Source organism: Oncorhynchus mykiss, chromosome 16, assembly GCF_013265735.2.
Source record: "Oncorhynchus mykiss isolate Arlee chromosome 16, USDA_OmykA_1.1, whole genome shotgun sequence".
In the NCBI taxonomy this organism is placed as follows: Eukaryota; Metazoa; Chordata; class Actinopteri; order Salmoniformes; family Salmonidae; genus Oncorhynchus; species Oncorhynchus mykiss.
Genome location: NC_048580.1, coordinates 49,321,300 through 49,348,914, shown reverse-complemented (window position 1 = coordinate 49,348,914; position 27,615 = coordinate 49,321,300). Strand labels below are relative to the sequence as shown.

The 27,615-nt window shown below is 45.4% G+C and overlaps 1 protein-coding gene across 9 annotated transcripts in view; it reads right to left on the bottom strand.

Moving 5' to 3' along the window:
* Positions 1 to 27,615, bottom strand: part of LOC110492183 (ankyrin repeat and SAM domain-containing protein 1A) — a 114,045-nt gene that overhangs the window by 25,481 nt on the left and 60,949 nt on the right. For 7 of the 9 annotated variants that reach the window (XM_036947136.1, XM_036947143.1, XM_036947144.1 and 4 more), the window contains 3 exons: positions 26,477 to 26,594; positions 17,242 to 17,756; positions 2,532 to 2,601 (listed from right to left, as the gene is read on the bottom strand). In XM_036947136.1, coding sequence (XP_036803031.1) covers positions 2,532 to 2,601; positions 17,242 to 17,756; positions 26,477 to 26,594 — 703 coding nt within the window. The remainder of the gene's footprint in view (positions 1 to 2,531; positions 2,602 to 17,241; positions 17,757 to 26,476; positions 26,595 to 27,615) is intronic. The other 2 variants (XM_036947137.1, XM_036947139.1) reach the window with 1 other exon arrangement.

Here is a 27,615-nt window from a genome sequence, read left to right as displayed (position 1 = left end):
CCACAGTCCCATGGTACCCGAGTGACCATCCATCAGACCTAAAGGACAGGCCAGCTTCATGCTATAGGAGTGCTGCAGACGGTATTGCAGGCTAACATGTGTGGTATACATTATTCACTGCAGTATTCACTGCAATTTACGGTAATACACCTGGTCCCTTCCTAGTTTAGCCATTTTGTCCTACAGCCACAAAGGAAACATGGGCAAAACCAGCAGAAGTGGCATACCAATCTGGGTCAGAAAAGTGTCTGAATAGACAGCCTTAAACCAAGGCCAGCCACAGTGTGAGCCAAACGAATCCATGTCTTTCCAGTAAACCTTCTGCTTAGGCTACGTAGAACACACTGGGAATTGTTGAAGGTCATTTCTGACAATGGTCGATTCAACTCAACTATTGATCTACATTCAAAATAAAGCCATGTCCTTCACTGGAAATAAAGTAATCTCTTGTGACCGACCCACTTGTATAATAGGTCCCTCTTATGTGCTATTCAAAGAGCCAGCTGCCCACCCGGATGGTACCTTTGTGTCTCTGGCTCAGTCATCACTAACATCACTCCATTCATCACTTCCCACACGCTCTCTATACCGCCAGTGTGGCTATCATTATTCAGGCATGTACTGTATCTTTCAATAGCCGGCTCAGTTCCCCGGCTTTAAGCCATTCGCATGGATCAAATGACTGGTCTCCAGGGACCATTACAAAGCCCAAATAGTATACACATGAACTGGTGGTGGTGACTTCCCTAACAGAATGACAACACACACCACACACACACACACACAAATAGGATTCCATGGCGTGAACAACAACAGCACTTTATTATTACACTTTATTAAGACTAATGGATGTGGCTTTGAAGAAAACAGAAAGCTATGAAATGGAACAAACTAAAAAAAATCACGAGGTACTTGTTGAATCATCTGGGTCAAAACAGCCAATTGGGTAATGAAGAGTTGTAAATCTTAAAGCATCAGGGAGGGACACAGGGTTGGATTCACAGAGCACATCATTCTAACTGGGATGGATTGTATTACACAAGAGGATCAAATCTAGAGGAGAGAAACTCATTTATTTCTATATACCCACCATCTTTCTAATGTCAAGCTGGACATCAGAAAGATTGGTTTTGGGAGTCTTAACGAGAATGAGTTGTCATGTTTATGTAAAGTATGTAAATGTATGCAAAATACACCCCTTCAAATTAGTTGAGTCGGCTATTTCAGCCACACCCGTTGCTGACAGGTGTATATAATCGAGCACACAGCCATGCAATCTCCATAGACACACATTGTCAGGAGAATGGCCTTACTGAAGAGCTCAGTGACTTTCAACTTGGCACCATCACAGGATGCTACCTTTCCAACAAGTCAGTTTGTCAAATTTCTGCACTGATAGAGCTACCCTGGTCAGTTGTAAGTGATGTTATTGTGAAGTGGAAACATCTAGGAGCAACAACGGCTCAGTCGCAAAGTGGTTGGCCACACAAGGACACAGAATGGGAACGCCGAGTGCTGAAGCACGTAGCTCGTGAAAATCGTCTGTCCTCGGTTGCAACACTCACTGGCGAGTTACAAACTGCCTCTGGAAGCAGCATCAGCACAATAACTGTTCGCCGGGAGCTTCATGAAATTAGTTTCTATGGCCGAGTGTCGACTGGAGTGGTGTAAAGCTCGCCGCCATTGGACTCTGGAGCAGTGGAAACACGTTCTCTAGAGTGATGAATCAAGCTTCACCATCTGACAGTCCAACGGATGAATCTGAGTTTGGCAGATGCCAGGACAACTGTAAAGTTTGATGGAAGAAGAATAATGGTTTGGGACTATTTTTCTTGGTTGGTCCTAGGCCCTTTAGTTCCAGTGAAGGGAAGTCTTAACACTACAGCATACAATTACATTTTAGACGATTCTGTGCTTCCAACTTTGTGGCAATAGTTTGTGGAAGGACCTTTCCTGTTTCAGCATAACAATGCCCCCATGCATAAAGCGAGGTCCATACACAAATGGTTTGTCGAGATCGGTGTGGAAGAACTTGACTGGCCTGCACAGAGCCCTGACCTCAACCCCATCGAACACCTTTGGGATAAATTGGAGCGCCGACTACAAGCCAGGCCTAATCTCCCAACATCAGTACCCAACCTCACTAATGCTCTTGTGGATGAATGGAAGCAAGTCCACGCAGCAATGTTCCAACATCTAGTGGAAAGACTTACCAGAAGAGTGGAGGGTGTAATAGCAGCAAAGGGGGAACCAACACCATATTAATGCCAATGATTTTGGAATGAGATGTTTGATGAACAGGTAGGTGTCCACATACTATTAGTCATGTAGTGTATATTAGAATAGGCTTACTTGAAAATCCAGTTTTCAATAACAGAGCAGGGAATTTAAGTATGGATGTTCTTAAATAAAAGTGACAGGGGAAACTTTACCTGTACCATCTTAACTAAGTGGAATGAGTGGATGAATTGCATATGCTATTATAATATCTTTAGTCACGTAAAATGCTTAGGGTGAGGGACTCATCTTACCTGGGGTAGAGTACTGCTGGTCTCTAGAGAAATCAATGCCTGCTCCAATCAACGTCATGATCTTCTCAATCTGAGGAGGGGAACAGAGTAGAGTGTCAGAGGAAAAGACAAGATGGCTGCCACACCACTCACCACCAAGGGGACAAGAGTTACCCCCATGCATTGAACCCCAACACCGCAGTACAGTAGCCCACAATGAAACCTTATCAAAGCAGAACTTGGCTATCATGACTTCACATAAACACTGAACACTTTTAAGATAATGGTAGACAAATAATGTACAATCTTGCTGGCCAGACTGAGGCCTGGGGGCTGTGTGAAGAGAATTGGCTAACCAATATTAGTAAGAATTGATACAAAGTGACTATGTGAACATCATGTTACAGCTGTATTTTTAGAGGGACAAAATGTCAAGTCTTTGCAGCCTGCAGTCAAAACAATGTAACAATGTAGCTAGGCTTAATATTACAGCATTCTAGTAATTAGTGGCAAACTGAATCAGACTTCAGCGGGACAGAAAACACATTTTACTGGAGAAAAGGAACTGGAGTTGCATCTTAAAGACGATGTTGATTTTGTTTCTCTACGTCTGGGACCTTTGGGTTTCCTGCTGTCTGCTTTGTAAATGTACAATAGTGCACAATATGACCACCACCAGGCGATACATGCAAACCCAAGAGAGACTTGCTACGGATTATACCACAACTGAGCATGCCTCTGACACACACAGTACACACCTTCCCCATCTCATGCATCATCCCCCTATACTACAGCGATGATACACGGGTACACAGATGATTCAACCATGCACATGAAAGCAAACCCACACACCCCCACGCAGACACCCCCAGAGCCATCTCTTCGACACCCATTCAGCGGCACAGCGAAAAAACAGCAGCAGTGGACCGTATAGCAGGGAGATTACACCTGTCACACACACCACAGACCACTGTCACAGCCCGCCCTCCTCCAGGCCCGGCCCTGGGATTGGGGACAGAGGAGGGCCAACAAAGACTGCTGTCAGAGCTGTCAGCCATACACTTTCATCTCCACCATACAGGATAGTATGTGCTCTGTCATGAGAGACAGGCTCTTTTCCTACACGAGGCCCCTTTTTCATAGTTTGGAACGGATGGTTATATCACGACCGACACTTCATTTTCTCAGTGATCTGCGATCACTTTCAATGAGAGAAGTCATTTCACACAGGACTCATTTTATGGTTTTGATGTGAAAATACTTGTTTGATGATGCGGTCAAATATCAACAGTTCTTTTGCACAGTAGTAAAGAAAAAGGCTAAAACTTTAAAAGCAATGGAATTTAGTTGCATAAAGCACTTTATGGTTTATGGAAGAGCCTTCTCTATTCTTTTTAGACTGCATCCATGTGAGAGGTCAGATAACGGTTCTGATCACGTCAGCATATTGTCTCATCCCCCCTCTCTCAGAGATCACATCAGCATATTGTCTCATCCCCCCCTCTCTCAGAGATCACGTCAGCATATTGTCTGACCCCCCCTCTCTCAGAGATCACATCAGCATATTGTCTCATCCCCCCTCTCTCAGAGATCACGTCAGCATATTGTCTGACCCCCCCTCTCTGAGATCACATCAGCATATTGTCTCATCCCCCCTCTCTCAGAGATCACGTCAGCATATTGTCTCATCCCCCCTCTCTCAGAGATCATGACAGCATATTGTCTCATCCCCCCCTCGCTCAGAGATCACGTCAGCATATGGTCTCATCCCCCCCTCCCTCAGAAATCACGTCAGCATTTTGTCTGATCCACCCCCTCTCTCAGAGATCACGTCAGCATAGTCTCATCCCCCCCTCTCTCAGAGATCACGTCAGCATATTGTCTGATCCCCCCTCTCTCAGAGATCACGCCAGCATATTGTCTCATCCCCCCTCTCTCAGAGATCACGTCAGCATATTGTCTGATCCCCCCCCTCTCTCAGAGATCACGTCAGCATATTGTCTGATCCCCCCCCCCCTCTCTCAGAGATCACGTCAGCATATTGTCTGATCCCCCCCCTCTCTCAGAGATCACGTCAGCATATTGTCTGATCCCCCCCCTCTCTCAGAGATCACGTCAGCATAGTCTCATCCCCCCTCTCTCTGAGATCACGTCAGCATATTGTCTCATCCCCCCTCTCTCAGAGATCACGTCAGCATATTGTCTCATCCCCCCTCTCTCAGAGATCACGTCAGCATATTTTCTGATCCCCCCCTCTCAGAGATCACGTCAGCATATTGTCTCATCCCCCCTCTCTCAGAGATCACGTCAGCATATTGTCTCATCCCCCCTCTCTCAGAGATCACGTCAGCATATTGTCTCATCCCCCCTCTCTCAGAGATCACGTCAGCATATTGTCTGATCCCCCCCCTCTCTCAGAGATCACGTCAGCATATTGTCTGACCCCCCCCCTCTCTCAGAGATCACGTCAGCATATTGTCTGATCCCCCCCCCTCTCTCAGAGATCACGTCAGCATATTGTCTCATCCCCCCTCTCTCAGAGATCACGTCAGCATATTGTCTGATCCCCCCCTCTCTCAGAGATCACATCAGCATATTGTCTCATCCCCCCTCTCTCTGAGATCACGTCAGCATATTGTCTCATCCCCCCTCTCTCAGAGATCACGTCAGCATATTGTCTGATCCCCCCCTCTCTCAGAGATCACGTCAGCATATTTATTGTCTGATCCCCCCCCCCCCCCTCTCTCAGAGATCACGTCAGCATATTGTCTGATCCCCCCTCTCTGAGATCACGTCAGCATATTGTCTGATCCCCCCCTCTCTCAGAGATCACGTCAGCATATTTATTGTCTCATCCCCCCTCTCTTAGAGATCACGTCAGCATATTGTCTGATCCCCCCCTCAGAGATCACATCAGCATATTGTCTGATCACCCCCCCCCCCCCCCCCTCTTAGAGATCACGTCAGCATATTGTCTGATCCCCCCCTCTCTTAGAGATCACGTCAGCATATTGTCTGATCCCCCCCCTCAGAGATCACGTCAGCATATTGTCTGATCCCCCCCCCCCTCTCTTAGAGATCACGTCAGCATATTGTCTGATCCCCCCCCCTCAGAGATCACGTCAGCATATTGTCTGATCACCCCCCCCCCCCCCCTCTCTTAGAGATCACGTCAGCATATTGTCTGATCCCCCCCTCTCTTAGAGATCACGTCAGCATATTGTCTGATCCCCCCCCTCAGAGATCACGTCAGCATATTGTCTGATCCCCCCCCCCCCTCTCTTAGAGATCACGTCAGCATATTGTCTGATCCCCCCCTCTCTTAGAGATCACGTCAGCATATTGTCTGATCCCCCCCCTCAGAGATCACGTCAGCATATTGTCTGATTTCACCTCTGGTTGAGACTTCATGCTGCCTAGAGGCACAAAATGACCATCTACTGTTCTCTACCACTACAGTAGACTAATTGAAATAAGAGGGGGGAGTTATCCCAAATTATACACATTAGACCGGTATAATGGACGTTGATTATATGTGCTTTTCCCCAGTTTGTACAAAGGTGATTGTCAGCTTCTCTGGTCAAAGCACAAAGAACCGGCCTGGCCTCTTATGTAAACCTTAAAGTGGAAGAGGAGAGTGATGCATTAGCCCCACAGGAGAAGACTACCTTGGAAATCATTTTAATTGGATACATTGGCCAGTTTTGACACTTGAGGCCATACATTATTCCCAGCAAAAAGATAAGAGTGGAAATTAGTGTTGAGCGTGATTACTGTTCAGTCATCATGGGAAGATGTAGCTAACAACGATGGGCGCAATAAAACAAGGCGAATGCGAAATGTCTAGCAATTGAGCGCAAGTATACTTTGAGGAATCCCACTCACGAGGTTGCTTGCCTTGCCTACAAAGCAGCGAACAACAGACTACAGGTTAGACTGATGAGTTACAAGAGTATCCCCAAAAAGGTTCTTCCCAAAAAGAAAAGTCCTATTCACCTCCACCATAAAGAAGAAGAAGGCCCCACCAACAGGAAGAGAAGAGGACCAGAAGATGTATGAAGGACGTGCACTCTTACACTTTCCAAGGACTGAGATCTCAGAAGAGGCCGTGTTGGGAGGCATCTGCTGAGAGAGTGTCAGGTTCTTTTCATTTTCACATATTCATTTCTATCCACAAATAATTTTGGGCCCCAGCAGTGCAAAATGTGTGAAACCAGACCAGTCTCCCGATATGAACAACCTTAAAAATGGAAAACATAAAACTAATATCCCATATGGCCTTTAGCAAAGGTCCTCATTGAAAAGAACATCCTGCATTAAAAACTGAACTGCAATTGTGAGAGTACTTTGATGACGAGCGATGCCCGGCTGTTTAAGGTCTTAATGCATATTAGGTTATTACAGCATCAAAACCATTTTGTAAACAATGAACTGGCATCATACAGCCATCCTGCTGATCATTTAAAGAGCCGTAGTGTGTGGGCGCTATTACTCTTCTGAACTCATCTTTTCCATTATTCCTTTTCAAAGTTAATCCCGATTACCTGCATGGAAGACACTGCATTTTCACGTCAATGCAGTGTGAAAGATAGAAGTGACTTTGATCCCTTTCTCTCTCATCTCCATCTCCCAATTCTAACACCCTACACTGAGGAGCAACACAGTCCATACAGAACAATAACCAGCCTCACCGTCACCCTAGACAGATCAGAAACAGCTTTAACACACTCACAAACCTCTCCATGCAGCGCCATCCGAGACGGCTCTCTTTTTACACTCCAGGTGTCAAAAAAACAACAATACTGCAGCTAAAGGCTCTGCTGACAAATAAAAATGTGAATAGCATAACAATCATGAACAGAAACACAAGCGGCAGCTTGGGACTTTTTATGACAGCTAGCGACACGCTGGCTGACTCAGTCAGGTGATCTGAAAGAGCGGGGACTAAACTTCCCATCATCATCTGCTGTCTCCATAGCTGGCCACCTCCATACTGGCGCTCCTCTCTGTGTGCTCACTAAGGGTGAGGCAGATGCATGCTCAAAAGAACAGCAACAAGAGGGGATAGCCTGTGGAATTGGGGGGGGGGGGGGGGGGGGGGGGGGGGTTCACTGAGCTTTTTTGATCCCCCTCTGTTCTCTCTGCCCCTCCCTCCTCATGAAGTCGTCCGCTCCATGGCGCCGGCATTGATATCTTCACAATGTACACAGCCTGGAACGACAGGCCCCTCCTCCCATTGTATATGGCCATGCTGATGGGGAACCAATCTCTGCAGATAGATCGGCTATGTATGTGTTCATGAATGTGAATCCAATGAACCACCTTGACACTCATGGACGGTGATGTTTCTTTTCAAAACGGGACAGGGTTAATTATATAGAACTCACTCGGGATAGATGAGTGTTGGTAATGAGAAATAAATACAAATAATGACAACAATGAACTTGAACAACAGAAGTAATAACCATAATAACCATGCTGGATAAAAGACAGGAAAGGGTAATAAGGACATTAACATTGTTGTAGGCTATTATTCAAAAGGACACACTGTATTTTCCAAATATCTATTTATAGCTAGCGCAAAACATGTGTTTATAACACACATTGTCCAGGATCTCATTGGCTTGACTGTAAAATGTCTTCCCTTCCATCCCTTATATTGTAATTAACAGGAGAGATTGATAAAATCACCCTGTGGAGGAAGGCTGTAAAGTGGATACACAAAACTCTAACTGTGGCCTGCCCAGATAAAGATGAGAGGACTGTGGCTTCATTAAGGGCTCCGGGCTCTGTGTTTGCCTGAGAATAAAACCTTGGAAGTGTCATCAGTTCCTAGTAATGACCAGTGATGGACAATAGACCCCAGCACCCTCCGTCTCTGTCTGAGTGGCTGTACTGTACACTGGTAATCTGTCTAGGAGCTGTGGCTCTCAGGGGAAAGTGCTGGAATAATGTCATGCTACACCCTCGGCTCTTACGGAGGAATCTGCAATCTATCTCCTCCCTTCAGCTGCGGGACATCACCCTGACACCCCCCTCCAGCATGAGGCCCCCAAGGTGCAAATAGCAGTGATTGGTGATATCACACAGATGTAGACACAACAAGCTGAGCTCCTAAAACACACACACACAAATAAGTGTGTGCACTGTGCTAGCACCACTCCAGTCACCCAAGTCATAGACTGTTCTCTCTGCTACAGCACGGCACGTGGTACCGGAGCTCCAAGTCTAGGACCAAAAGGCTCCTCAACAGCTTCTACCCCCAAGACATAAGACTAATGAACAATTCATAAAAATCACAACCAGACAATTTACATTGACACCCCCCACCCCCTCTTGCACACTGCTGCTACTCGCTGTTTGTTTGTTACCTATGCATAGACACTTCGCCCCCACCTACATGTACAGATTACCTCAACTAGCCTGTACCCCCGCATACTGACTCAGTACCGGTGCCCCCTGTATATAACCTCGTTATTGTGTTACTTATATTAGTACTTTTTATTTTAGTCTACTTGGTAAATATTTTCTTCTTGAACTGCACTGTTGGTTAAAGGCTTGTGTAAGTAAGCATTACACGGTAAAGTCTACACTTGTTGTATTCGGCGCATGTAGCAAATAAAGTTTGATTTGATTCAACCTGGGGATTTCGGTCTAATATACTGTGAAAGGTTGAGTAAATGCATCCTGATCTGAGTTGCGGATATAACAGCTTTCTGGTTCCTTAAGGTAGAGCTTATAGACCTACACACGACCAAGACGGCTTCTCACTGGGACAGATACTCATGGCGAAACAGCACAGACTAGAGAGAGTTAATATCGGAGAAGAAGAACGAGAGCTGCAGCGCAGTGTGGGGTTTTACAGATTGAATCCATACATAGACCTAGAGAGTCTCCCATTGTGAGGGGCTCTAGTCTCTATGAGCAGCATCTGCCTGATAGAATGACCACATGGGTCACAGGTCAGCACAGTGTTAAAGGTCAACAGCTAAGGAGGAAGGGGGTTTGCTACCAGGTGGGAAGGGGGTTGGTCAGAGTGATGCAAAGAAAAAAATGGAGAAAGAGAGAAGAGGGAGAGAGAGCAGAGAGGAGAGACCAATCAGAGAGCCTGAACACAAAGAGACTCTAGACTACATTGATGCATGCACAGCAGCTATCAGCAGTCCCCAGAACACTTGATATATAATGGTAGAACAGTTCATTCCAATGTCAAATCAAAATCAAATTCAAGTTTATTGGTCGCGTTCACAGATTTGCAGATGCAGCGAAATGTTTGTGTTTCTGGCGCCAACAGTGCAGTAGTGTCAAACTTGGCTAAGAGCTAGAAAATGGCACCATCTTGCCATCAATGACTTGCAAACTTCATATTAATGTCTTCTACTATCTCTGAAGTAGAGGTTTTCACAGATCCACCTGTACCCGAATACCCGAGAACCGATCCGGGACCCGAGTAGGTCCGGATCCATTGTTCTAAATAATGTCACGGGTCTTTGTCGGATCTGTTTTGATTGTCATTGGTCTCGGGTATGTGTAATTTTAACTTACTTGTCTGGAAGGACCCATATAGATCCGAACGTGACTGCTGCAGTAAAGAGAGAAATTGTATCATGTATGCTGCTGATTTTTGCTTTTGTTGGCCAATCATAAGTCATCAAAGCAGCAATAGGCTACAGTCATAGAGCCTCCGTGTGGGCCAAAAGTTGGGAGATATCTAATCAATGGAAGATGGAATTAAAAGTTAAAAAGGGAAGGATAGACTACAACAACCCAGAGTCGACAGGTAGGCTGCTACATTATATTCTGAACGGAGTTGATGTTTCTCACCAGGAGAAGCTTAACTAGCTTCTCCTGGTTTGATGCAGTCAAGACGGGTGGGTAGCACATAATCATTGCTAGGTTATTTATCATCCACTATGGCAGCTATTAGTCTACTATGGCGCGAGTCGGCTTGGTTGGTTGCTGTCTCTCCCTCCCTGCCGTTCTCCGTGTCACTCGCACACACTCCTGATAGCCGACACAAACAGCATGGCTCCTGCTAGAGCGTCACCTCTCTCTACCTCCGTTCCCTGGCGCTTTATCAGCTCCGGTTAATAAAGTAGCTTAAAACATGTTCTTTTCTGCTGCTTCCCTCACTCGGATCGGAGAGGACCAGTTCTGGATCCGACCAGGTCGAGATGTCCTCGGATCCGAATGGGAAAGCATATTGGGTCCGGATGGGAAAGCCCCATGTCCATTTCAGAACGGATCCAACTTTTTGGCCTCTATTCTGAAGCTCAAATCTGCACAACAGAATTGAATCCAACTACAGAGGGCAACTCCCAAACATGGTCCAAACTATAAAAAAAAGAGAAAGAGGAGAATGAGCGTCCTCTCTATCCCCCAGCCACTCAGCAAAGAGTTGGAGTCCGTTAAATATCTTCAGAGGATTGTTTGTTCTATAGTAGTGATGGGGGAAAGAAAATCTATAGTTACATATCAGGATATTATTTTTGACGAAATATCGTATCAGCTCGACAATATCGCAATATTATTTTGCACGAGATGTACCCGCAACAAAACTCTAGTACTTCTGTTTATTTTTGTAAATAGGGAGCCAATTTGTTTTCAGCATTTTTATTTCCATGACTGATCTAAACTTTCCTCATCACTCTCTTGTCCATTCCAGCAGACATATGGTGAGCAATATGTTAGTGTACAGAGTCCCCCGCTGGCCACCCCCGGTGATGACACACCATATAGAGTTGGGTTTGATCTGAGCAGCATGGGGGATTCAACGCTCTTATCATCCAGGGTCTCCAACGCTCTCATCTCAGGCACACAGAGAGTCTGTGAAAAGAGCTTAACCATCACTAAACAACCAGAGTTTACATTCAACATGCCAACAGATGCAGAACAATATCATAGCAACATGGACATAATCCCAAAACACAGCCTGTGGAGTTTAAAATGCCACAGAAAATAAACCTTTAAAGTTCTCGTTTGCTTTTCCCATTTTATACTCCAATTTCAAGTAAATGAAATGCAAAAGCAAATATTTATCTGGAAAATAGGCCTATCCTTAAGGGGGCAATCAGCATTTGATACATCCTTTTTTAGACTTATAAATTAATTATATATACCCATTGATTCTTGAAGAATATAACTTATGAGCTTCATGAGCTTAGTTCAACTGTCACACTCCATGAGAACCCAAAATATAAGCTGGTTTTACGCCAATGTTTGTAAACAAAGTAAATGTAAACAAACACCAACCTTTTTGATATTATGGATGGGTCAATCCTTGCATCCAGGAATTTCTATAAATTTGAGAGTGATCACACTTCTCCAGCCCCATCACTCAGCTTTTTACTGAAACAGTGGTGGGGAGGCAATTTGTTTTTGTTATAACTGCTGATTGGCCCTTTAAAGAAAGATCTACACAACACAATTGATCAACCCTATTAATGGCAGGTAAATTAAAAGACTTATGAGCTGCGCTGTGTAAATCAGATAATTGATACTCACAAAGGCTGGCTTCATAGTGGTTATTGGATCCGTGGTGAGCGGGACAGAAAACGAAGCAAAAGTGAAGTGGGCTGTTAGATGACTGCCCTCTTCTCTAGCGTGTCAATATGTCTCTCTCTCTTTTCTTTCTCTCTCCCCTCCCATCTGTGGGTCTACTCTAACTGGCCCACACAATGTGCCCCCTGGATTGTCATGTTCAATCTGATCCCAAGACCGAGACAAACCTGCATTAGCATGCGCCTTAAACACAAGCACACACCCACCCTGACACACACACACACACACACACACACCCTGACACACACAGCATAACAGATACACACACCCTTAAATGCAGGCACGTAGGCCAAGACCTCATGCAAGTCAAATCTCCTAGTCTCCTCGCATATAGAGGCAGGCTATAGTTTTGTGTGTGTGTGTGTGTGTGTGTGTGTGTGTGTGTGTGTGTGTGTGTGTGTGTGTGTGTGTGTGTGTGTGTGTGTGTGTGTGTGTGAGAGAGAAAGAAAAGAGGGTGTAAGAAAAGGAAGAGTTAGCAGACCCAGACACACAAAGAAATAGCTTTTTTGGTGTCCTGGGACCCCTTGCCCACACGCTGTCACACAGCTCAGTAGTGTTCCAGAGCAGCCAGCCGTGACCAGCAAGATGGCCGCCTGCACCCGTTAGCCGGGCTGCTTCTCTCATTCGCACAGAAACAGAGAGAGACAGGAGAGGGAAGGAAACAGCAATAGAGAAAAGGGGAAGAAAAAGTGCCCTACTTTCAGAGGATAGGCCATTCACAGACTTGTAAAAATACTAAACAAAAGGGCAAGGAAACTTCCAAAACAACCTTTGTTAGATTGCCTGCCTGCTGCTTTCATTTGCAATGCATTTTCCATGAATGGTGTAGTGCAATGTACTTTCCTGACTGATGTTTTCTGGAAAGGAGAAACATATGAGAGAGGCACAGTCTGTGTGCTTCAGTTCAGATCTCTGGGAATGAGAGCTAATTAATATTAACCGAGCTCCTCTGGGACTACAATAGGTTGAAGAGTACTGCAGGATTTTTAATATTCTTCTCTTTCAATCACCTTTTTCATCTCGGGACACACTTTCAAAGAAAACTGTAGAATAGATGATGTGTCAGGTGTACTGAAACCCAGAGCAACCCTTCCTGGGTGACAGAGAACCGCAGCCCTAGTAATAGTCCACCCACTCCTAGTGAAAGAAAAATGGATGAACTATTCAATAGACTTAAAAAGTCAATGAATAATCATGATGACGAGGACATCAAAAATGCAACAAAAAAAAAACGAATTATTTCTTGCCACATAAAATAACTTGCATAGGCTACATGCTAATCCGTGTGATGCGTTGAAATGCAGCACTGGGCTGTTATCTTGAACACTGCAGCTCAGAGCTTCTGCATTATGTGGTTGAGCAAAACTGTCAACAGTGTGGCAGCTCTTCGGGTTGCTACACCACAAAGAGAGATCCTATCTGACCAGCTGACAGTCTGCAGGCTGAGGGGGTGACAGAGAGAGTGACAGGGAGCCTGTGCAAACACAAGCAAGAAGGCAATGATGGGTGTTGCCTGCCTGGGACACGTCAGGTTCTGTAGGAACTAAGATCTTCGGTAACCTTGACATGAAAAGTGTCTAAGACAGATATCCAAAGACGCCACTACTTAAAAGGTGGTACAATAACTCAAGACAGATCAGGGCATTCAATAGCCCAGAGAACCTAAACGAGGCGTCCTCCCACCTAGCAGTGGTGGAACAAGTACCCAATTGTTGTATCTGAGTAAAAGTAAATATACTTAAGTATCAAAAGTAAAAGTACAAATCATTTCACATTCCTTATATTAAGCAAACCAAACAGCACCTTTCTCTTTCCCCCCTTCTTTTTACAGATAGCCAGGGGCACACTCCAGCACTCAGACATCATTTACAAACTAAGCATGTGTTTAGTGAGTCTGCAAGATCAGAGGCAGTAGGGATGACCAGGGATGTTCTCTTGATAAGTGTGTGAATTAGACCATTTTCACGTAATGCTAAGCATTCAAAATGTAATGAGTACTTTTGGGTGTCATGGAAAATATATGGAGTAAAAAGTAAACATTTTCTTTCGGAATGTAGTGAAGTAAAAGTTGTAAAAAATATAAACAGTAAAGTACAGATACCCCAAAAACCTCCTTAAGTAGTACTTTAAAGTATTTTATATTTAAGTACATAACACCCCTGCCACCCAGGTTTACTATGACTTCATTCGCAGCCTGCCTCTAGGAAAGGCCACATGATGTCTCCCAGCTCCACGCCTATGAGGTGAGTTGCTAATCAAGCGGTTGGTAATTACAGCGTAGTGACTGATCCGTCTCCTGTCACACTCATAATTATATTATCAGGAGGCTATACAGTATTACAGCCTGCTGGAGGTGACTGGAATGACTGAACACTTTGAGCTAATGGGAAAAAGTTCATTCCACGCATCTTCTGATGGACGGTTAACTTTGAGAGAGCATGCAAGTCTTGTTAGTCAACTGAAGTAACTCGATATCGGAAAACGACGCATCTACTTGGAAGGTGAACTCTGAATGACTTTGACGACGGTTGTGAAGCGGACCGTTCAGAGCAAACATTTCAACAGTTGCTTCATGAAAGTAGGGTTTACGTAATCATTTCTTACAGTGGTCTTGTCTTACAGCTGTGCAAACAGAATTTTATGAGTGGGGTCATCGTTCAAAAGTCTGTTCTCTTCAGGTCATTTTCACCCTCCACTCTGTCAGAGTAAAATAGTCTTTCTAGATGAGGGCTATTAAATAGGTGAGTATGTTGAGGAGAGGTGTCACTGGCTCAGATAAACAGGGTTTTGAGATAATGATCTGTGGTTCAGTTCCCTGAGTGGTGGTGTGTCACACTCACTGACTGCCCCCCCAATTCCTCTCTACAGCTGTCGGCTATAATACTGGGGCGGAGTCAGAGTCAACCCTATTCCCTAGGCCTATATAAAGCCCTGGCCAAAAGTAGTGCACGATATATAGTCAATAAGGTGCCATTATGGATAGAGCTTTCGCCAAGCTGTTGTTATCATTACCCTCAGTTGAGATGGAGGCGGGACACAAAAAGGTTCTACTTGGGGTCGATTATCAATTATTTTGGATGATGGAACAAAAACAATTCTCTCCTGCTCCGCCACCCCTCCTGGTGAGGTCAGGAAAAGGGGTCCTCTATACTGAACAAAAATATAAAAACGCAACATGGAACAATTTCAACGATTTTACTGAGTTACAGTTCATATCAAGGAAATCAGTCAATTGAAATAAATTAATTAGGCCCTACTCTATGGATTTCCCATTACTGGGCAGGGGTGCAGCCATGGGAGGCCCACCCACATGGGAGACTGGCCCACCCTTTGGGGAGAAAGGCCAGGCCAATCAGAATTAGTTTTCCTTCACAAAAGGAATTTATTACAGACATAATACTACTCAGTTTCATTCGCTGCTCGGGCGGCTGGTCTCAGACGATCCCGCAGGCGAGGAAGCCAGATTTGGAGGTACTGGTCTGGCGTGGTTACACATGGTCTGCAGTTGTGAGGCTGGTTGGACGTACTGCCAAATTCACTAAAACGACGTTGGAGGCGGCTTATGGTAGAGAAATGAACAAATTTTCTGGCAACAGCTCTGGTGGATATTCCTGCTGTCAGCATGCCAATTGCACACTCCCTCAAAACTGTGGCATTGTGTTGTGTGACAAAACTGCACATCTTAGAGTGACCTTTTATTGTCCCCAACACAAGGTCCACCTGTGTAATCAGCATGCCGTTTAATCAGCTTCTTGATATGCCACACCTGTTAGGTGTACGGGTTATCTTGGCAAAGGAGAAATGCTCACTAACAGCAATGTAAACAAATTTGTGCACAAAATAAGAGAAAAATATGTTTTTTTGTGCATATGGAACATTTCCAGGATCTTTTAATTCAGCTCATGAAACATGGGACAAACACATTACATATTGTGTTTATATTTGTGTTCATTATAGAAGTCTACTGCTGTGCAGGACACTCAAGGTCGGGGGCACACAGGCAGGCTCTGCACCGGCCACCTGCATACTAACCACAGAAAAGATGAGCCAAGATATCGACCACACCTCTAGAGTTGTGTAAAGGAACACCAACTGACCGCAGAGCAACGTGATCTGGTCACTGTGTAGAGGCTGCTACTTGAGCCCCTGGCTTACTCTCTCTGCCTGGCATCACAGATGCATCATGGCATGATTCTGCCACAGACAGAACAGGGGAATAGAGTCATGTGGAACTGTAACACTGACAGTTTGCAGACAATGGATTTAAATACTGAATCATTAAATAGAGGGAAGTGTAAGGTGGATTCAACGATCCATGCATATTGCATCTCAAAATGACAATGGTGCAGTTACAGGCATTTACAATTTGTTGCGGATAACAATTATTGTAAATGGCTCTATTTTAGAATACTGAATGGAAAGAGTGTGTGTGTATTCCAGGCAGCTCTATAAACAGTGTGTCCATTTCCAGGGGAACTCAGGTTAGGTTGGAGTGTAACGCCATGGCAACCCGAGGAGCCGAGGTCAGTCCTGAATGGAGGAAAGAGCTGCAGCTCAATGGCCCTCTCCTCCTCTCACTTTCCAACCTTTTGTCTAGGCCTATCTCTATCCTGTTACTTTTTCCGCTCTTCCTTACTTTATATCCGCATCTTTTCGTCACTTCTAATCGCTCTCTTTCTCTCCCCGGCTCTTTATTCTTCGTTATCTGCCCCTCTGACAGGCTATTTCAGTTCTGGATGGCTGGATATATAAAATCAAGAAAATGATCTTCTCACCGACAGGATGACTTACTGCAGTGATAGACCGGGTTGGGTTCCTATTCCAGCAGGGTTATTATGCAGTTCTCAGGCAGAAAATGGCAGATATTAATGATTTCATGAAGGAGAGCTAACTTGGCTAAAGAGAGGGATTTGTGTGGATATCACTCATGCATGCCTAATGTTCCTGACGGTAGCAGCTAAACACAGCATAACCCCTCCAACTCTGTCTGGAAACTCCATGATGAGATCTAGAGTCACTTCAGACACTATGGTATACAATTCCCCCTGGATTCCTGGCCTATAGTGCTGGTGGGCTTGAGTTATTTCTATGGTAGAGGGCATGTAACTGCATCAACAGCAACAGCCATATAATAACATCTAACAAACTGACAGTAAGGCTGAGCTCTTACCTCGTCCCATTCAGAGGCAAACGAGGGCGACTTCTCCAGCCTCTTTTTGGCTGCGCTGCAGTTCGAGACGGACTCACTGCGGCTGCCCAGCCCTCCCTCCTCCTCGCTAGGCGGCGACACCAGCAGGTCTGAGTCCGACTTGGAAAAGCTGCGAGCCAGCTTCAAATCCCCAGGGGGGCGCATCCTGCCAGCAGGCACAGCCCCAGACCCCATGTCCCTGTCTCTGTCCCTGGGCTCCCCCTTGGACACGGTGGCATAGATAGCTTTGGGGTCACAGTCTGTCAGGACGGCAGACATGTCGATTGGATTGTTTGGAGGAGGCGGAGCTTCTGTTGCTTTGGCGGGTGCTGTTGGAGCTGGCGCCGGCTGTTGGCCTTGGCTGGACTGTGTCAGTACTCCACCTGGCAGGCTGCTGATGGACTCCTCCCGACAGTCAAAGACGGGCGAGGATCCGTGCAGGAGGCCTGTGAACACTTCAGGTACTGCGACCAGGTCCTGGCCGAGCAAGGAGTTATCTAGAGAGTAGAGAGGAGAGAAAGAGTTAGGTGGAGAGACTAAAGAAGAGGAAGCAGGGAGTAAGGAATGGTGCACCCGAGGAGGCAGGAGGCCGGACTGAGACTGAGGGGAGATATCTAGCAGGGCTATTAGGAACAACGCCCACACAGCCCCAGAAACAGATCGGTAATTGTTTTCAAGCGGGCATAAGAGAGAGGGAAAGAGGGAGAGGCGGATCTAGAGAATGCTGTCCGTAGCACTTGGAGAGTTACAGAATTCCAATCCCAGCTTGCAGCCATCTGACATCTCTCTGGGTGCTTGGAAGATTGTTACATTACTCAATGCTCTGCAGTTCATTCACTTTTTCCATCCCTGTCTCTCTCAGTCTCTCAACCCCTATGAGCTAACCAGCTGCAGCCCCTGTATGAGGTCAGGTACCACAGAAATGATACAGCACTGAGGAATCCCTTAAGAAAATCAGCAGAGGAAGAAACAGGATATGAGCAAGACAACAAGCATACTGCATATACAGTGTGTAAGGGCACACACACACACAGACAGACAAACATGAGAACAAACAGAAAGTACTTCCTCCGCCTTGAGCTATAGTATGAAAATAATCCCTGCTCACATATTCTGTACAGCTGATTCAGTTGAAAACAATTCACTTTTTACCTTACAAAAACAGGTTCTCTCTCTCACTCTCTCTCCAAGGAGCTACTGCCACCCAAGTCTGTTTTTCCGCCATCAAATCACAGGTTGAGAGTTGAGCCAGGTTGTGCCTCTGTTCCCCTTCTGCCTGTCAAGCTCCCCCCTCTGTCCCTCCCTGCTAGCTAGTACTTCATGAGCCGGAGCTGTTGAGACAAAGCTGTAGCTGTATGACTGACTAGCCCCACACTGGACTGACTAGCCGCTGACTGGACTGACTAGCCCCACACTGGACTGACTAGCCGCTGACTGGACTGACTAGCCCCACACTGGACTGACTAGCCGCTGACTGGACTGACTAGCCCCACACTGGACTGACTAGCCCCACACTGGACTGACTAGTCGCTGACTGGACTGACTAGCCCCACACTGGACTGACTAGCCCCACACTGGACTGACTAGCCCCACACTGGACTGACTAGCCGCTGACTGGACTGACTAGCCCCACACTGGACTGACTAGCCCCACACTGGACTGACTAGCCGCTGACTGGACTGACTAGCCCCACACTGGACTGACTAGCCCCACACTGGACTGACTAGCCGCTGACTGCAGCTCCGGGAATGGAAACTCTGGGATCACTCGATCCACTCGAAAGTCTGACTCTTTGCCACAATTCTGATAATTAGGCTTCGGAGTCACATGGTAAGTGTTTGTGTGTTGGAGTAGGGTGGGGGGCTGCTCTCTGTGTGTGTGTGTGTGTGTGTGTGTGTGTGTGTTCTCACTGCCACTCTGACATTCAGGGTGAGAGGGTCGTGGTGTTTGGTGACAGGGAAACTGGGACAGTGTCAGTGACGTAACAGCGGGGCAGTGATCCAGTCGCTCTGTTTTAGTTTTTCCTTCAGAGCAGAGGACAGATAGACCGGGACTGCAGTTACACCAAGCATTCTCTCTCAACAGGACATAGGGTTGCCAATACCATTGTCATTCAAACATCTATCAAAGGGATATATTAAACTCTATAAAGAGCTGTTGCGTTAGAGATGAATATCTGTCCAGGGGAAAGAGTAACAGTTACTCCCCCTGTAAGTCAGCTGGGTGGTGATGAATACAGCTCAACTAGGAGCTGGTACACTATGATACACTGGTACACTGTTTAGCTTACAGGCCGATTGCAGTGAGGCAGAGTACCAACGCCCTGTGCCCATCTACGCTCAGCTGCCTACTGCTCAATTAGGAAAGATATGTGTGGCAGTGTGGGCGTATAAACATATGGAAACCACAGCCAAACACCCACCCTGTCCTTGGAAGCTGGAGATTGTGAACGCCCAATGAGCAAATCGCTATGGCTCCCTTCAACAATACTCCACTGTGCTGAGCTGGGCGATATGGCCAAAACTCCTTATAAATTGTGATAAAATCCTGAATTGATGCAGTATCGATAAACAGAATGATACGTTTGTAAAAATGAATGTGCCCCACAGTTGATTTTATTATCCTTTAAACTACTACTACTAGTTTGTACTTTTAGAAAGAGGAGGAAGGGAAGCGCTACTAAGGTACACAATAGTACATTTTGGTAGATAGAAGGTGCTCTTTGGTAAAAGGGGTAAATTGGTCATCAAAAAGAAAGGAGAACGTGTCGGTTTTTAAAAACTTTGTTTCTTTTGAACATGCCATACTAATTAAGGCATTTTAATCAATTATATGAAGAGTCCCTTGGTACTTCTACTAGTTTGATGGTTGTAGCCATCAATTGTCTAATTAACAAATCACCCATCATCACTAATTAACAAATCACCCATGACTTATTTCATTTCAAACTTCACATTTCTCTAGTACAGGCTACTTATTGCAATGAACAATATCAGCAAAATGTCTGCGATACGTGATCGGTACGGTCTGTGTCGATCATTTTTCGGTTTATCGTCCCAGCTCCAGGAAGCCTTTCCTTAAACCCCCAGGACCCAGACGACTATCCTACCCACGATTCAACGGTCCGACGGGGGCTGGAAACAATGAGCCAGTCAGTGACCCCTAATGAAAGACAAACGGATATTTAGACAGCTTTTATGGAGGGATGAGGTCACTGGTTACAGAACATGTGTGTGTGTTTAATTTGGCCTTGTGAGCTGAGCGTTTTAAAAGTGATGTCATGCTAAGTCTACAGTTACTGCTATGTTTGATGTCGCAGACAGTCTGTTGGCCCAAAGTCCATTTATTTCCAGGCCCTGGAGAAATTGCTTTTCGTTACTCAGATTGGAGAGCATACTTAGCTCTTATTTATTTATTTTACCTTTATTTAACCAGGTAGGCAAGTTGAGAACAAGTTCTCATTTACAATTGCGACCTGGCCAAGATAAAGCAAAGCAGTTCGAGAGATACAACGACACAGAGTTGCACATGGAGTAAAACAAACATACAGTCAATAATACAGTATAAACAAGTCTATATACAATGTGAGCAAATGAGGTGAGAAGGGAGGTAAAGGCAAAAAAGGCCATGGTGGCAAGGTAAATACAATATAGCAAATTAAACACTGGAATGGTAGTTTTGCAATGGAAGAATGTGCAAAGTAGAAATAAAAATAATGGGGTGCAAAGGAGCAAAATAAATAAATAAATTAAATACAGTTGGGAAAGAGGTAGTTGTTTGGGCTAAATTATAGGTGGGCTATGTACAGGTGCAGTAATCTGTAAGCTGCTCTGACAGTTGGTGCTTAAAGCTAGTGAGGGAGATGTGTTTCCAGTTTCAGAGATTTTTGTAGTTCGTTCCAGTCATTGGCAGCAGAGAACTGGAAGGAGAGGCGGCCAAATAAAGAATTGGTTTTGGGGGTGACTAGAGAGATATACCTGCTGGAGCGTGTGGATGCTATGGTGACCAGCGAGCTGAGATAAGGGGGGACTTTACCTAGCAGGGTCTTGTAGATGACATGGAGCCAGTGGGTTTGGCGACGAGTATGAAGCGAGGGCCAGCCAACGAGAGCGTACAGGTCGCAATGGTGGGTAGTATATGGGGCTTTGGTGACAAAACGGATTGCACTGTGATAGACTGCATCCAATGTGTTGAGTAGGGTATTGGAGGCTATTTTGTAAATGACATCGCCAAAGTCGAGGATTGGTAGGATGGTCAGTTTTACAAGGGTATGTTTGGCAGCATGAGTGAAGGATGCTTTGTTGCGAAATAGGAAGCCAATTCTAGATTTAACTTTGGATTGGAGATGTTTGATATGGGTCTGGAAGGAGAGTTTACAGTCTAACCAGACACCTAAGTATTTGTAGTTGTCCACGTATTCTAAGTCAGAGCCGTCCAGAGTAGTGATGTTGGACAGGCGGGTAGGTGCAGGTAGCGATCAGTTGAAGAGCATGCATTTAGTTTTACTTGTATTTAAGAGCAATTGGAGGCCACGGAAGGAGAGTTGTATGGCATTGAAGCTTGCCTGGAGGGTTGTTAACACAGTGTCCAAAGAAGGGCCGGAAGTATACAGAATGGTGTCGTCTGCGTAGAGGTGGATCAGAGACTCACCAGCAGCAAGAGCGACCTCATTGATGTATACAGAGAAGAGAGTCGGTCCAAGAATTGAACCCTGTGGCACCCCCATAGAGACTGCCAGAGGTCCGGACAACAGACCCTCCGATTTGACACACTGAACTCTATCAGAGAAGTAGTTGGTGAACCAGGCGAGGCAATCATTTGAGAAGCCAAGGCTGTTGAGTCTGCCGATGAGGATGTGGTGATTGACAGAGTCGAAAGCCTTGGCCAGATCAATGAATACGGCTGCACAGTAATGTTTCTTATCGATGGCGGTTAAGATATCGTTTAGGACCTTGAGCGTGGCTGAGGTGCACCCATGACCAGCTCTGAAACCAGATTGCATAGCAGAGAAGGTATGGTGAGATTCGAAATGGTCGGTAATCTGTTTGTTGACTTGGCTTTCGAAGACCTTAGAAAGGCATGGTAGGATAGATATAGGTCTGTAGCAGTTTGGGTCAAGAGTGTCCCCCCCTTTGAAGAGGGGGATGACCGCAGCTGCTTTCCAATCTTTGGGAATCTCAGACGACACGAAAGAGAGGTTGAACAGGCTAGTAATAGAGGTGGCAACAATTTCGGCAGATAATTTTAGAAAGAAAGGGTCCAGATTGTCTAGCCCGGCTGATTTGTAGGGGTCCAGATTTCGCAGCTCTTTCAGAACATCAGCTGAATGGATTTGGGAGAAGGAGAAATGGGGAAGGCTTGGGCGAGTTGCTGTTGGGGGTGCAGTGCTGTTGACAGGGGTAGGAGTAGCCAGGTGGAAAGCATGGCCAGCCGTATAAAAATGCTTATTGAAATTCTCAATTATGGTGGATTTATCAGTGGTGACAGTGTTTCCTATCTTCAGTGCAGTGGGCAGCTGGGAGGAGGTGTTCTTATTCTCCATGGACTTTACAGTGTCCCAGAACTTTTTTGAGTTAGTGTTGCAGGAAGCAAATTTCTGCTTGAAAAAGCTAGCCTTGGCTTTTCTAACTGCCTGTGTATAATGGTTTCTAGCTTCCCTGAACAGCTGCATATCACGGGGGCTGTTCGATGCTAATGCAGAATGCCATAGGATGTTTTTGTGTTGGTTAAGGGCAGTCAGGTCTGGGGAGAACCAAGGGCTATATCTGTTCCTGGTTCTAAATTTCTTGAATGGGGCATGTTTATTTAAGATGGTTAGGAAGGCATTTTTAAAAAATATCCAGGCATCCTCTACTGACGGGATGAGGTCAATATCCTTCCAGGATACCCCGGCCAGGTCGATTAGAAAGGCCTGCTCGCTGAAGTGTTTCAGGGAGCATTTTACAGTGATGAGAGGAGGTCGTTTGACCGCTGACCCATTACGGATGCAGGCAATGAGGCAGTGATCGCTGAGATCCTGGTTGAAAACAGCAGAGGTGTATTTAGAGGGCAAGTTGGTCAGGATAATATCTATGAGGGTGCCCATGTTTATGGATTTTGGGTTGTACCTGGTAGGTTCCTTGATAATTTGTGTGAGATTGCACCTAGCTTAGATGGTAGGATAGCCGGGGTCTTAGGTATATCCCAATTTAGTTCACCTAGCAGGACGAACTGACGATAGATGGGGGGCAATCAATTCACATATGGTGTCACAGCTGGGACAGCTGGGAGCTGAGGGCGGTCTATAACAACCTGCAACAGTGAGGGCCGTATTTTTGGAGAGATGGATTTTTAAAAGTAGAAGCTCGAACTGTTTGGGCTTAGACCTGGATAGTATGACAGAACTCTGCAGGCTGTCTCTACAGTAGATTGCAATTCCGCCCCCTTTAGCAGTTCTGTCTTGATAGAAAATTTTGTAATTGGGGATGGAAATTTCTGAATTTTTGGTGGCCTTCCTAAGCCAGGATTCAGACACGGCTAGGATATCAGGGTTGGCGGAGTGTGCTAAAGCAGTGAGTAAAACAAACTTAGGGAGGAGGCTTCTGATGTTAACATGCATGAACCCAAGGCTTTTACGGTTGCAGAAGTCAACAAATGAGAGCGCCTGGGTTAACCTCTACATCACAAGAGGAATAGAGGAGGAGTAAGATGAGGGTACAGCTAAAGGCTATAAGAACTGGTTGTCTAGTTCTTTGGGAACAGAGAATAAAAGGAGCAGATTTCTGGGTGCGGTAGGATAGATTCAGGGCATAGTGTACAGACAAGGGTATGGCAGGGTGGGAGTACAGCGGGGGTAAACCTAGGCATTGAGTGACGATGAGAGAGGTTGCATCTCTAGAGGCGGCAGCGACCATGAAAAAATTCTCTGGTCTGATGAAACCAAGATTGAACTCTTTGGCCTGAATGCAAAGCGTCACGTCTGGAGAAAACTTTGCGCTATCCCTACGGTGAAGCATGGTGGTGGCAGCATCATGCTGTGGGGATGTTTTTAAGTGGCAGGGACTGGGAGACGACTCAGGATCGAGGACCTCAGACTGGGGCGAAGGTTCACCCTAAGCACAAAGTCAAGACAACGCAGGAGTGGCTTTGGGACAAGTCTCTGAAAATGCTTGAGTGTGCCAGCCAGAGCCTGGACGAACCCGATTGATTGAACATCTCTGGAGAGACCTGGATATAGCTGTGCAGCGACGCTCCCCATTAAACCTGACAGAGCTTGAGAGGATCTACAGAGAAGAATGGGAGAAACTCCCAAAAACAGATGTCCCAAGTTTGTAGCGTCATACCCAAGAAGACTCAATGCTGTAATCGCTGCCAAAGATGCTTCAACAAAGTAAAGGGTCTGAATACTTATGTAAATGTGATATTTCAGTTTTTTTTTTATATAAATGTGCAAACATTTCTAAAAACCTGGTTTTTGCTTTGTCATTATGGGCTATTGTGTGTATATTGAGGGGGGGGGGACGATTTAATCCATTTTAGAATAAGTCTAACAATAAAATGTGAAAAAGTGGTCTGAATACCTTCCTAATGTGGTTTTCACAAAATAGATATGCCCTAAGACCTTAGCATATCTATCTAGTGATGCTAGCCTCTTATGTATGTGTTGATAGACATGGGATATTGTTATGACTATGGCAGATAACTTTATCACTATGGGGTATGTGAAATCTTACCAAGCATAATGCACTATGCATGCTAAGATGCCTGTGAAACAGGAAGCATGTGGAATCTATTGGACATCGTCTGAGATTCCTTCCTGCTGAGGAAGGCAAAGTGTGTGTGACAGGTGCTCTGATCCCTCTCTGCTGCTGACATAGTATGTCTCCATCATACAAATCAAATCGGATTTGACACATGCGCTGAATACAACATGATCTTACCATGAAATGCTTACTTACAAGCCCTTAACAAACAATGCAGTTTTTTTTCAAGAAAATATTATAATGCTTTAAAAAATACAAAAATAAACAAAAGTTTAAAAAAGTAACAATAAAAATTACAAGGCTATATACAGGGGGTACCGATACCGAGTCAATGTGCAGGGGCACAGGTTAGTCGAGATAATGGAGTTCAAATGTACATGTAGATAAGGGTAAAGTGACTATACATAGATAATAAACAGTGAGTAGCAGCAGTGTAAAAAAGGGGGTCAATGTAAATAGTCCGGGTGTATGATTAACTGTTCAGCAGTCTTATGGCTTGGGGGTAGAAGCTGTTAAAGGAGCCTTTTGGACCTAGACTTGGAGCTCCGGTACCGCTTGCCGTGTGGTGGCAGAGAGAACAGTCTACACACATACACACACACACACACAATGTGGAGGGGGAGAGACATGACGGGAGGCGGCTGAGAGTAGGAGGGTGCGTGAGCAGAGCCCTAATTCCCATCCCTGAGAGGCAGCTGCTTTCAGATGGAAATGGAGAGGGACTGGGCCCACTTCTGTTTCAATTAGAGTCCCCAAACAGCATACATCCATGTCACAGAAACAGCATGCTTAGTGGCTATGTGTCAGTATGGGTCTGTGTTGTGTGTACGATTATTGCCTGCTTGGACATGTATGAGTCTTCTATGGTGTGAGAGAACAGGAGAACGCAGCAAGATAAACAAAGAACTAGAGGGAAGAGAATGAGAGAAATTGTCCCATCATCTCATGCTGCTTTACTAGTACTGTATTAAAGTAAGTAGGCGGGGTTCTTCGATAGGAATATGGTCAAATATGATCATGCATTCTGTCCCGTGTGACAGATCAAACTAGTTTTCTGCAGCTGGCTTGCCATTGAATGTCAATCAACCTGTTCTAAACAAGCATAATCCAGACCCAGAGCTGCTGAGCCTGGAATTTCCAGGCAGCACTAATCCAACCCAACCAATCTCACACTGGAGTCAGACGCTAATACATTTCTCACATTACAGTTAGAGCGACATGCATGGGTTATGTTTGGCAAAGTCAGGCTTGTTCCTCAAGCAACTTGCCTCTCTCCTTTGGCTCCTCAGAGTCCGAGAGCACAGATTTGCTCATGACCTGGGGGTATAGCAGGGGTATAGCAGTGAGTAATTACTTCTGTAAGATTCGGTTTTGGGGCACTGTGCCTTACAGGGTCAATGTGGAGCTCAGAAACAAACCTCCCATGCCAGGTCCCTGGCGTCCAGCAGGTAGAGCATGTGGAGGGTGTAACTCACCACCAGTGAGGCCGAGGCCAGTCCGTCCCGGCCCAACCACAGGAGGTCCGGGGAGCTTCAGGGTGTCGCCCGTCTGGCCTGAAGGTCCGAGATCACTAGGGGCAGTGGGCTTCCGCTGCTGGAGAAAACCGGTGGAGAGATGGGCAGAGTGACAGCTGTCAATTACAACTAAAACCACCACACTCACCGCTGCCAGCACAGTGAGTGAAGTGTTGCGTTTACATTCAACAGCATCATGTGATTATGCAGAACACTGACATCCAACGGAAGGACCAAGGATGGTAAACACATGATCCTGCCAGCATCTGTTTGTGCTAAGGATCTTAGACTTGAATGTGTGATTCAAAGTTCATACGGTATCTGTTGATAATATTGGCCTCAGTCAGCTGAAAGTACAAGGACTGTTGCTGTCATTGTATCGTGAGACTTCCTGATGTCTAGAGAATACTGGAGCTTTGAGATGTGGATATCATGGCCAGCTTAGAGAAAGTAATTGTATCTGTAGAGCATGTACGGAAAAAATGTATGTGAAAATGAATGGCTGTGTAGTATAGCCGTTAACATTGATGATGATTATGAGTACATGATACATGGAATGTTAAGGCATAAATGTACGAAAGCGGGTATTCTAACTTTAAATGTACAGTCACGTGAAAAAGTAAGTACACCCCCTGGAAAGTTGTATTGTTTTGTAAATATTTTGACAGATGGACATGTAATCTTCACTTCAACACTATTGACAGAAAGGTAACCTAATTAAACTGGAATATTATACTTTGCAATAATTTATTCATCAAAAATCGACAGAAATGCAATTCCATAGTGAGGAAAAAAATGAGTACACCCCTAGCTTCAATAGCTGGTGTTGCCCCCTTTGCCTGAAATAACTTAATGTAGCCGTTTCTTGTAACTGTCTATCAGTCTTACAGTGTATCGACTGGGAGGAATTCCCCACTCTTCTTTACAGTACTGCTTCAACTGTGTCATGTTGGAGGGATTTCTTGCTTTCACGGCCCGCTTCAAGTCCCCCCACAGCATTGACAGGATTGAGATCTTGGCTTTGACTCGGCCATTCCATAACCCTCCATTTCATCTTTTTGAGCCATTCTGTTGTAGCTTTGCTTACGTGTTTTGGATCA